Raw genomic sequence first — 12,827 nt, forward strand, 5'->3', positions numbered from 1 at the left:
GCTCAGTATCATTTTTTTCTTTAATACAGTCCCACTGAGCAAATGACCCTCAATCACAGACTCCATTTGTTATTTGTTATTTTTTATTTTTTTTAGAGCTTTGTCATTATTTTAGCAAAAACTTGCTTTATTTTTTCCCCTCCAGGATGTGGAGCAGTACATGCTGCGCACCGGCACAGTCAACAGCATGGAGAGCTCTCACTCTCTGCCATCCATGTCCATCAGCGCCAGCTCCCAGAGTAGCTCGGTCAACAGTCTGGCAGACGGCTCTGATGACAGTGGGGAGATGGCCATGATGCAGGAGGGAGAGCACACCGTCACCTCCAATAGCTCCGTCCTGCACAAGCCGCTGGTCAGTCCACGTGTTATCAATCACTCACCTGGATAAGCTGGTGACCCATATGCTGAAGGGTACTTGGGGCTTGTTTGGGGCCCCCCCAAACTCAGGCTTGCAGTGTTAAGTGTGAGTCTGGTGTGTATCTGCTGAGAGACGTGTAACTTTCAGGCTAAAAGCATCGAGTGATACTTTATAGTTGGGCTATTTTACCTTTTTATTGTAGTTTAGATGAGCCAAAGGAGAAGCTGTTTTATAAGCGCAATCTGGTGCCACCTACAGGAAAAGGAAGGCAAAAGCAGGACCAGATGCACAGCAGATTGGCAGTGTGACACCTACAAAACAAATGCCTGGTAGCAGACTTGCTAAGCGCGCAGCCTCCTGGGAGTTTTTGCATTGGCAATAATTAGTTTCATTTATTTGAAGCGGTAGGATGACATTGAGTTGAGATAAAACTTTGCGTTTGTAGCCACCTTTAATTGCTCTAATTTTCTCCACCTTGTAGAGCCATGACAACATCTATGACGATCCCTATCAGCCAGAGGTTGATTCTCAGCGAGAAGCTGCATCTGCTGGTGGTGGAGGAGGAGGGGGGGGAGGGGGCAGACGTCGACGAGGCCGAGACCATTTTGCCACCATCAGGACCGCTTCACTGGTCACCCGTCAGATCCAGGAACACGAGCAGGGCTCTGCACTGAGAGAGCAGATGTCCGGGTGAGGTCACAGTCGTGAATTGTTGATGGTGTTACGGGACAATCAAAACAAGTGTATTTGCACATGTTTTTGAACTTTATACAAATAAAAGAAAACAAAGGGCTTCAAATGCTTAGTTAAGTAATGCTTGGTGATTATTAGCCATTAGGTAACCGTGTTTCTCCTCACAGGTATAAGCGAATGCGGCGTCAGCACCAGAAGCAGCTGATGGGCCTGGAGAACAAGCTGAAGGCCGAGATGGACGAACATCAGCTGAGATTGGACAAAGAGCTGGAGAATTTGAGGAACAGCTTCTCAGTGGAAGGAGAAAAACTCACCAAGAAGCACCAGGGTATCCTGGAGAAAGAGGTGAGCGAGGATCACAGAGAAATATAATAAATTCAAATATACGTGATGAATATCAAACAACAGTGTGTGGTTCTGATACTCACTATGTTGTTAGTCTTGCTAATATTAGTCAATACTTTCACATTGCTCAGTGTACACATGCCTGCTTCATATGAAGTTGATGATCTTTCCAAAGTGTAGCAGCCACTGAGAAGTCTTCATTCTCTCACCAGCATACAGAGAGTTGTCTCAGTAAGAGCACTGATAAGACTCAATATCACTAATTGTGAATGTTTTTGGGCTTTTATCCTCCAGGGAAAGGCAGTCGTGTCGGAGGAGAAGAAGTTCCAGCAACACATTCTGACGCAGCAAAAGAAGGAGCTGACCGGCCTGCTGGATTCCCAGAAACGACAGTATCGCCAGCGCAAAGAGCAGCTCAAAGAGGTGCCTCTGAGTTTTGTCATATTATGTTTCAACAAATATATGAGTGTCTTCTTTTTCATCACTCCACTTGCAATCGGTTCATTTTGACGGGTAAGTATAATGCTGCACAAACGGCGAGCCGAGCTAAACGCTGCTGTTATTCTTCAAGGAACTGAACGAGAATCAGTCAACGCCAAAGCGGGAGAAGCAGGAGTGGTTGGTGCATCAGAAGGAGTGCCTGCAGCAGCGGCAGGCTGAGGAAGAGGCGGGTCTGCTGCGGAGGCAGAGGCAGTATTATGAGGTGCAGTGTCGCCAGTACAAGAGGAAGATGCTGCTGTCACGCCACAACCTGGAGCAGGACCTGCTCAGAGAGGTACTGTTCTTAGTCCTTTGAAGCACATTAATATCATTTTTATTTTGATATTGTTTTATAATATTTATAAATGTTAAGACTTTTGCAATTCATTTTGTCATCTATGTGTAACAGTAATGCACAAGCAAAATATTAATGGCTTGGAAAATTAGGTGCACTCAAAAGTTGTTGCAAAAGTTTTGCATGTAGTGGTCTTTTATTTGGGAACACTAAGGTTTATACCTAATATCTAGAGAAGGATTTATTTTTTATACATACAGTGGGGCAAAAAAGTATTTAGTCAGCCACCGATTGTGCAAGTTCCCCCACCTAAAATGATGACAGAGGTCAGTAATTTGCACCAGAGGTACACTTCAACTGTGAGAGACAGAATGTGAAAAAAAAATCCATGAATCCACATGGTAGGATTTGTAAAGAATTTATTCGTAAATTAGGGTGGAAAATAAGTATTTGGTCACCTCAAACAAGGAAAATCTCTGGCTCTCACAGACCTGTAACGTCTTCTGTAAGAAGCTTTTCTGTCCCCCACTCGTTACCTGTATGAATGGCACCTGTTTGAACTCATCATCTGTATAAAAGACACCTGTCCACAGCCTCAAACAGTCAGACTCCAAACTCCACCATGGCCAAGACCAAAGAGCTTTCGAAGGACACCAGGAAAAGTATTGTAGACCTGCACCAGACTGGGAAGAGTGAATCTACAATAGGCAAGCAGCTTGGTGTGAAAAACCAACTGTGGGAGCAATCATCAGAAAATGGAAGACGTACAAGACCACTGATAATCTCCCTCGATCTGGGGCTCCACGCGAGATCTCATCCCGTGGGGTCAAAATGATCATGAGAACGGTGAGCAAAGATCCCAGAACCACACGGGGGGACCTGGTGAATGACCTGCAGAGAGCTGGGACCAAAGTAACAAAGGTCACCATCAGTAACACACTACAACGGCAGGGAATCAAATCCCGCAGTGCCAGACGTGTTCCGCTGCTGAAGCCAGTGCATGTCCAGGCCCGTCTGAAGTTTGCCAGAGAGCACATGGATGATACAGCAGAGGATTGGGAGAATGTCATGTGGTCAGATGAAAACAAAGTAGAACTTTTTGGTATAAACTCAACTCGTCGTGTTTGGAGGAAGAAGAATACTGAGTTGCATCCCAAGAACACCATACCTACTGTGAAGCATGGGGGTGGAAACATCATGCTATGGGGCTGTTTTTCTGCCAAGGGGACAGGACGACTGATCCGTGTTAAGGACAGAATGAATGGGGCCATGTATCGTGAGATTTTGAGCCAAAACCTCCTTCCATCAGTGAGAACTTTGAAGATGAAACGAGGCTGGGTCTTCCAACATGACAATGATCCAAAACACACCGCCCGGGCAACAAAGGAGTGGCTCCGTAAGAAGTATTTGAAAGTCCTGGAGTGGCCTAGCCAGTCTCCAGACCTCAACCCCATAGAAAATCTGTGGCGGGAGTTGAAAGTCCGTGTTGCTCGGCGACAGCCCCAAAACATCACTGCTCTCGAGAAGATCTGCATGGAGGAATGGGCCAAAATACCAGCTACTGTGTGTGCAAACCTGGTAAAGACCTATAGGAAACGTTTGACCTCTGTTATTGCCAACAAAGGTTATGTTACAAAGTATTGAGTTGTATTTTTGTTATTGACCAAATACTTATTTTCCACCCTGATTTACAAATAAATTCTTTACAAATCCTACCATGTGGATTCATGGATTTTTTTTTTTTCACATTCTGTCTCTCACAGTTGAAGTGTACCTCTGGTGCAAATTACTGACCTCTGTCATCATTTTAGGTGGGGGAACTTGCACAATCGGTGGCTGACTAAATACTTTTTTGCCCCACTGTGTGTGTGTGTGTGTGTGTGTGTGTGTGTGTGTGTGTAGACATATACAAATACACTTTATTAACTGAGCAAGTGTGAGCACATCTAAAAAGTTTTGTCAGTTTGCTGAAGCATTCAGATGTTTAACACAATGCCACGTAGGAAACACAACAACAATCTTAACCCTTTAAAACGGGTCGGAGCGGGCACGCTCCGTTTTGCGCAACTACTTTTAAATCCCGGTAGCACTGCAACCACGTAAGCTAGCGCAATAATGTTTTTTTTGCATATGAAACCGGAGGAGTTGTACTTACATCTTATGCCATCAGCTTGTCCTCGGTCACGGTTTCCTTCCACATATAGCTTTGCAAAAACTGCATAAAAAGCATTTGCAGGAACAAAAACATAATATTCCAGAAACACGCTTTGCTGATTCGATCAGCTGTTTGTAACACTTCCTACGTCCATCAGCGCGAACTATCGCATGTCCGCCATGACCTGCCCGAAACCGGAAGTGACGTCATTTTGCGGAAATGTAGTTTTTTACCATCAGGGCCTCGTGAGCTTATACTGGTGTTTTTAAAAGTTATGTTTGACTTTATGACTTTCTGTGTCGTTTCTGGGATGCTTAGGACTCATATTGCACTGCTGGAAATAGTTTATTTTGATGCATATGCTGTTTTTTTGCAAATTTACACTATAATATTTATTTTCGTTTTTCCTGCAGTATATAAAAATTGGTGTATTTCAAAAATAAAACTATGAAGACACTCAAAATAAATTTCCGGTGGTGGGAAACTATTTTGTGCAACTTTTTTGTATTTAAAGTTTTGAGGGATAAGCCTCTTAAATTTCTCTAACTAGAAATATATGTTAAAAAAACGATTTTCAAATTATTATTTTTTTAGTTTATTGCAATTTATGTAATTACTATGCACTTAATGCAGACATATTATTAAAATTTGGGCTATAATGTTGTATTGATGTATATCAACTTGAAATGCTCCAAAAAATGGCACTACAGCATGTAAAAATATAAAGTAAGCTCTGGTGGACTTGGTTCTATGGTAGGTCTTAAAGGGTTAAAGAAGTAAATGTTGCTGCCATCAGTCTGGGAAGGGTTAGAAGGCAATCTCCAAACAACCTGCATCCATCGCTCTACAGTGAGTGGAAAAACATTGTTCCCAGGACTGGACGCCCCGATAAATTCATCCCAAAGTCAAACTGCAGTATTTAGAGGGAGTGCAAAAAACCATCTCAGACTCTTCAGGTCTCAGTTAGTATCAAGTATTAAGTTCATGACAGTACAATTAGAAAAAGACAAACATGTATGACTTTTTTGGAAGAGATTTCAGGAGAAGGCGGCTTCTTTCTAAAAAGAACATGGCAGCAAAGCTTTGGCTTGAAAAGCAGCATCAGAATAAACTACAAGACTTCTGGAAAGTGAGACTAAAGTGGACGTGTTTTGCACGGCACTACATTTGGAGAAAAGCCAACAGCACAAACACCTCATACTAGCATATGATTTGGACTCGTTTTTCAGCGACAGGATCTCAGTACCTGCAGTCACTGAGTCATGAACTCCTGTGTATCTCTAAGTATTCTAGAGTCAGATGAGTCCGTCTGTCTGACAAGCTTGGCTGAAACTGGTTCATGCAACAGGACAATGATCCCACGCGCAGCAGCAAATCTACAACAGTATGGCTGAAAAAGAAAATAATTTTTTTGTTTGTTTTTTTTAAATAAATGACCTATAAATTCATACTTTTTAATAATTGTAGCTTGATACAAGATATCCTTTGGTGGCTATTGCAGGTTTCTGTCCTCCCAGTATTACAAATCACCTTCTGCATCTTTTGTTTGTTTTTTTTCTTCTTCTCCTTCTTCAGGATCTGAACAAAAAGCAGACTCTGAAGGACTTGGAGTGTGCCATGCTGCTGCGTCACCACGAATCCACCCAGGAGCTGGAGTTCCGCCAGCTGAGTTTGGTGCAGCGTACGCGGGCCGAGCTGATCCGCACGCAACACCAGACGGAGCTCACCAACCAGATGGAGTATAACAAGAGGCGTGAGCAAGAGCTGCGTCAGAAACACGCCGTGGAGGTCCGCCAACAGCCCAAGAGCCTCAAAGTGAGTGACAGCACCCAGAGCCAGGGGTCTCCCGAGGAGGGAAAGAGCGAGCCGACAGAGGGGCCGAGCGGCAGCTGGGACAGCGAGGGAGGGGGGGAGGAGCTAGAGGAAGAAAAGGAGAGCGAGGTGGCGGCGAAGGAGGTGTATGATGTTGGGGATGAGCTTGATGGAGTAGTAGATGATGAAGATGAAGTTTTTAGCAGAGGGGTAGATGAGGTGGAGGGTGTGCGTGTCGCTGTGGCTGAGGGGAAGGACGAGGTAGACGAGGAGGGAAGTAAATCAGAAGATGTAGTTGAGTGGAAAGTCGGTGAAGAGGAGACAGAAGTCAGGGAAGTAGAAGGAGTGCAGTGGGAGTACGAAGAGGATCATGGTAACTCTGCACGCATAGAGACCGAAGAAGAAGAAGAAGAAGAGGGCAGGGGTGTAGCTGACGGTTGCCCGTCGGAGCTCATCTTGTCCTCGTCCCCAGAAAAGAGGCGGCTGCGTGAGCGAGACATCGATGAGCTGTCAGAGTTTTACTTCCCTGACGCCTCTGAGGAGCTGGAGCCCATACCCGTCTCACCCCCACCCGCACCCCCTGCCCAGACTTCTCTCCCCTCACTCTTCTCTCACGGCATCTGCCTCCTCCTCTCCCTCTCTGTCGCTGCGCAGCCTTCCAACCTCACTTTGCTGCTGCTCTCCATCTTCCTCCTCTCCCTCCGCCGCTCTCCACCCCTGCCCTCGGTGGCATCCGTTCTCCTCTCTGCTGAGCTCGCCTTCTTGGCGCTCTTCTTCTCGTACCTTTTCCTTCGTTCCTGCTGTTCTCTGTCGCTTTCCACCTACCTGACTCTCAGCCTCTGGGCCAATGGCCTCTTCAGTTTAGGGCTCTCCATCAGTTTGGGGATTTATTACATCCCCATTATTTTCATCTCAGCCTCCTTCCTCAGCTCTCCCTCCATTTTCCTTTCCCTCTATTTGATCGTGGTCCTGATTGTCAGGCCAGCCCGTGATTTCTTCCAGCTCGCGCCCCGCAAAGTCAACCGCCTCTGCATGCGCGTCCTCTTCCGCCTGCCTCGGCCACTGTTTGCCATGTGCCAGTCGGTGCTGGGCGGTATGGCTGAGCGTAACCTTTATGAGATGTTTCCTAAAGCAGGCCGCAACTGGGGCGTTCGCCAGTCCAAAATCCCAGTTCCACTAAAGAGCCTGGCCTTGGAGTATCAGGCTCAATGCAGGAGCACCTCTCTTGTAGCCAAGGGCCTGCTGTGGGTGAAGCGTTTCGGCAGACGCCCCCTCGGCATCTTGGCAGATCTAGCTAACTCGGTAGTGCTAAAACTAGCCCGGCAGGTCGTTAAAAAGCTGCCGCTCAGGGTCAGGATAAAACTCCAAACCCTTGGCATCTTGAAAAAGGAAATTCCAAGCAGGTTACCGCGCCTGCTGCCCCGGGAGGTCAGAGAGAGGAGACAGAGGGAGAGGAGGAGGAGAGAGAGGGAGAGACAGAGGAGGGAAGAGAGGGAGAGGATGTTTCGTGAGGAGACGAGGTGGGAGTGTGGATTGAGACGAACTTCATCGGGACGGTTTGTCAAGGGGAAAATTCGGCCGTGGAGATAGCAAGAGTGAGACATGTCGGGAACATTTTGGTGTGAGATTGTGTGAATGTGTGTGTGCGAGCGTGCGTGTGTGTGCACGCCATTGTGCAGCCATTCATTGCGTGTTTGGGCCACATTGTCTCCTTTGTTACTCAAACTGGTCACATTTTTAAAGATGAGCCGTATTTAACCCACACACTCGTATGCACACAGAGGTTTGTGTGCGCTGGCTCCAGAAGCGTGTGTGTGTGCGCACGCACATAACAAGCCATATTACTGAATGAGCTGGCTCGAGCAACTTGAACAAGCTGTCGAACCCACAGTTGCTGAATGAAACCCAGTGAAGTTTTAATATTTCATTATTTTTGCTTTTTGTAAAAGTTCCTTTAGAAGTTTCTTTAATTTTTATTATTTTGCTCTTAATTTGTAAGACAGATATTTTTTTTTATGGTTATTTTTGAGACCGTTTTTTGTGCAATCTTTTGTTCTTCTTCATAGTTGTCTTACTTCACAGGGTGCGCTGTTTCCTCAGTGCTTCGAACAAATATTAGAGTGTTATGTAGCTCAACGGCTGTAATATCTCTCCCCAAAGCACAAAGTACTGTGAAAATGAAAGATCATCAATGATTTCACTAACATCAGCCTGAACACTAGCTCTCAGCCGACTGAAAAGTGCAATAAACCGCTGAGTGGTGACGTCTCGGACCATCGTGAGAGCAGAGAGGAATAATTATTAATATTTTGGTCTTAAATGATTAAGTATGGGGCCATTTAGCTGGAACAAAAAACATATTCAGTTGATCTAGAATACGTTTATACATTATTATTATTATTATTATTATTATTATTATTATACATGCAGCTAGTGAATACATCATCTAGATTCTAGTTGGATATTATGACTATTATGTTTTATTGCATGTTGTGCAATAATCTTGTTATGATTTACCATGTAAACATTTCGCTCGTAGTAATGGAATAAGAAGTGCCTGCTTTCAAGAGTCTGTTGTGAAGTGATATCCTAAATCTATAGCGGAAACATGAGGAATCAGGATAATCAGGATATGTTTTTGCATAGTGAAAGTATAAGAAACTGTTTAATATTTCAATGTAACTCATTTAATATGAAGCCATATAGACAATCTTTTGAGGTAGAATTATAGTAAAAAGATTGAAACTACTGAATGTGAAAAATGAGGCTGAGCAGGTCGAATGAAGAGAAGGCAGATATCTGATTCTATCAATATTTTGTTTTGCACTGTGTTGAAAGGTATTAAAGAAATACAAATATCTATGAAAAGATCGTTTCAATTTTAGCTCGTGAAGCTTAAAAAATACACCCATCGCAACTCCACTTCACCCGGCCTACGGGTTCAGCAAACCCAAAGATAATCGGACAAGCTGAAAACCAAAATGTTTGAGCCTTTTAAAAAAAAAAAAAAAAAGACTGAAATGATAAGGAAATGAACTTTCTGATCAGTCAGTTCATCATTTCAGCTCAGCGTCAGTCAGACCAAAAGAAACCCACGGTTAATTCTGCTGTTTGTGTCTCTGCTAAACGCCAAAATCCTTTGAGTTCATGTAAATGAAGCCGGAGCAAATTCGTAAAATGCGTTAGCGCTTAAAAAGGCAGGAATAAAGAGCTTTGTTTGTGTCGCCACATGTGAGCTGTTTTTGTGGAGGGACGGTACTGAGTAGGAAAGCTCAGTCTTAACTGTATTTTCACCCAAAGAAAAGGAAAAAATGTGTTTTGGGTTTTTTTGTTGTTGTTTTTTTGCATCTTGCAATTCGAGCTTTAAAAGAAAAGTTTCAATCAATGTTTTATTTGAATGTAACTTGTTCCTTTTGTGTATGTTTACATGTCTGCATTCTGTTTTGTTGTGACACTGAGTGTTTCCACAGAGTTATATCACCTTGAGTTTTTTTTAATATATATATTTAATTAATGCAGTATTTATAAGAGCAGTGCTGCATTGTGTTGGGCAGACATTTCGTCATCCTTTTATTCTCATTTTAGCTGCATGAGTGTTGGCATACTGTACAGCCGTGTGCTCGCAAGCATAGAGAAACATTTTGTCATACACAAAAATAAATTCTTTTGTGTTCAAATCATTGTCTTGTTTGTTTTTGATTTTTTTTTTTTTGTTTCCATTATTATCATGTCTCCATTTGCTTACTTTCTTCCTTATCTCACTGCGCAAAGAATCCTTTTTACCTTTTTGTTCATTCCTCCTGTATCATCACACATTCCTGTTGTCGTCTGTCGTCCCCTTTTTGCCCCATTTATAAGCCACCAAAAACATTATTACCAAGTATAAACATAAAATTGTGATTATGACTTGCAAATATTTATGGGATTAAATGGCGATCGTCTGATTCGACCTGACCCAGATTATGCTCGAGGTCTGGGCCGTTTGTTTAACAGCAGAGTATTGATCAGGTTTTAGTGAAATGAGATCAGTCTTTCTTGGACATGCAGTACATGAAAACAACTCTTGATTTATTATCGCCTGACAAATATACAGAAAGGCTCATTCTTAAGAATAAACATCAGATTAAAGGTCCTAGAAAGTGTTTTTACATATATACATTTATATACAGTGCTTTACAAATGTATCAGGCTGCCTGTCATTAAAACAAAACAACTTTAAGTCCATCAAAACGTGTTTAAAAATTACTGAATTGATGTTGTTATACACAGAAATTTGAGTCGCCACACCGGATGTGTCTCCGAGAAGTCTGAAATTAATCAAGCATAACATTTAACCACTTAAAAGAAATTTGGCACCTTAATTAAACAATAATGTGCTTTACTATTAACTCCTGCCTTTTTCTTTTGAGTAGAATTAAAAATGGATAGCAAAATAATTATATTTTAGCATTTAAAAATATTCATTTGCATTAAAGAGCTCACACATAGGGATGATTAACAGTTACAGGACCAGATCAGGTCACCACAAAATGTTAGGTTATGACAGCAAAACCTTTTCCTACCTATTTAGAAAGTGTATTTTACATTATTTATTTAAGTTGCATGCGTTCATGCTTTGCCTTGGATCAGTGTATTACATTTTCCTTGCACACAGCCTTTAACTTTGCCCCAGTAAGTCATCGGCCAACGTGATGCTTTAATCTATTTCTCAGTACACTAAAAATAAACTAGTTCCTTGGACTTTTGAGCAGACTGTGTACTGTGTGTTTCGTCCAGCTGCTGGTTTATGTGAGCACCTGAAAAAGTTCACAGCGATTGTGTAAAATCACCAAAGCAGGGCTTAAACTTTGCTGCTCCCTCGGACCCTTCTGATTTCAAGCACTTTCTTCAGAGGGAAATAATATTGACATAAGCAACAAGAAAAGGTAAATTTATTTAAATAAAAGAAGCCAAGTCATCTCATTAAGACCATCGCAGAGCTTTGACTACACTGGAATTAAGTAGGACTTCCTTATATGTTTATTTAAATGTTATAAATCCAACCTCTTAAATATAAATGTTAATCTAAGATGCAGACATTCATCATAAGAATGTGATTTTTAGACTCAGAATTTAGATGATGTGCGTTTTAACCATCCAACAAGTCTTCATAAACGGTAAATCTCCAACATGTGTTTTCATGACAAAGGACATTTCCTTATGTGGCTGTGATGGTGTCATCCAACAGTTCAGCAGGTGTTTACACTTTAAATATGTAAAATGTTTGACACGTCTGTCACATCTGTCAGCGTGATCATTTCTACAATCAATAGGAGCACTTTAGCCGAGCTGCTTCCATCTTTCTTCTGTCTCCTTCAGTCCAAAGAGCTTCAGATCAAGCGTCAGTTCCAGGACACCTGCAAGATCCAAACCCGCCAGTACAAGGCCCTGCGCAACCACCTGCTGGAGAACACGCCCAAATCGGACCACAAGGCCGTGCTGAAGCGGCTGAAGGATGAGCAGACTCGTAAGCTGGCCATCCTGGCCGAGCAGTATGACCACTCCATCAATGACATGCTGTCCACACAAGCTGTGAGTAAGGCAAGGAGACGTCGTTCACTTCACACTCGCACCACACCACCAGCACCACTGCTGTGCCTGGCTTGGGGGATCTTCCTGCCTGCCTGTCTACCTGCCCGCCAACCAACCACCTCCTGGTCCCTCAGTGTTAATTAAATTTTGTAGCTTGTGATCTGTCCTGCTACCTGCCCCTGCAGTTAAACAGGTCCTTCCTCAAAAAAACATCCATTCAAAGTAGGAATATTGAAGAGAGGAAAAAGTGATGACAGCTTTGTGAGAGGTTCAGAAGATAAATGTTAGAGGTTCTGCTATAGCCATAAATTCAGGGCTCTTATTCAGCCACATAAGAGTGCTATAAACTCAGTTTATCTTTATCATTTTATATAAACGTATCACTTTTCCTAAACGGAGTGTAGTAATTGACTAAACTCTGAATCAATTTTAAGCCATATTGTGTAATTAGAGCAATAACTTCTAACTGGCACTTAGGTAAAAATCAGCTGTGCCAGGTCGTGTTTAATTTTTAATTGAGGCTGTTTGGTCAATGATGAATGTGTAATCAGCGGACCATAAAGTCAAGATGTTGCTGTTGTTGGACCACAGATGAACTGTTCCTTTATCATCACAGCAAATTATGAACCATGCACCAGTAAAATCATAACACAGTTAAACCACTAAACTTTCAGTCTGTGAATCAGTTCATCTAAAGTGTTTGAATAGTTTAGCCTACCCTGGGGAAATAAGAAAACCTGGGAGGCCCAACAAACAAGTGATGCCCTGGGACTCCTCAGCAGATCAGTCCGGCCATGGCCCAACAAGGTCTTTTTCCCACATGCAACACTGCAAAGATCCCACCTCTGCTGTGCTTTGTTTTCCACTTCACAGCTGCAGTGACTCCAGTTTAAGGAAAAAGAAGATAATTAAGTGAGGCTTAAATGCCCCATGAATCACAGCAGAACCTAACATAAAGTTTAAATGTAATTTAGACTGATTTAAACTGCTGAAGCCTGCGACCCGTTCTCTTGTACATATTAAGCAAGAAATGAGCTGATTGATAATAGACAGGTTCTATTTTTCACTGTGAAAGGTGCCCACATTTTCTAAGCTTGTGCCTCCTTAATCACTTTCAG

General features: G+C 42.8%; 1 protein-coding gene across 2 annotated transcripts in view; it reads left to right on the top strand.

The window, feature by feature from the left end:
- taok2b (TAO kinase 2b) overlaps window positions 1–12,827 on the top strand; it is a 31,242-nt gene that overhangs the window by 13,148 nt on the left and 5,267 nt on the right. The window contains exons 12-18 of one of the 2 annotated variants that reach the window (XM_085284469.1): window positions 146–352; window positions 840–1,048; window positions 1,219–1,396; window positions 1,691–1,819; window positions 1,968–2,171; window positions 5,902–6,141; window positions 11,497–11,709. In XM_085284469.1, the coding sequence (XP_085140595.1) occupies window positions 146–352; window positions 840–1,048; window positions 1,219–1,396; window positions 1,691–1,819; window positions 1,968–2,171; window positions 5,902–6,141; window positions 11,497–11,709 (1,380 nt within the window). Of the gene's footprint in view, window positions 1–145; window positions 353–839; window positions 1,049–1,218; window positions 1,397–1,690; window positions 1,820–1,967; window positions 2,172–5,901; window positions 9,816–11,496; window positions 11,710–12,827 lie in introns of those variants that run through there. The other variant, XM_085284468.1, reaches the window with a different exon arrangement.

The sequence above is a fragment of the Mchenga conophoros genome, linkage group LG8 (assembly GCF_057382185.1).
Source record: "Mchenga conophoros isolate Kocher_MC1m ecotype Shallow Benthic linkage group LG8, M_conophoros_male_GT1.1, whole genome shotgun sequence".
NCBI classification, from domain to species: Eukaryota; Metazoa; Chordata; class Actinopteri; order Cichliformes; family Cichlidae; genus Mchenga; species Mchenga conophoros.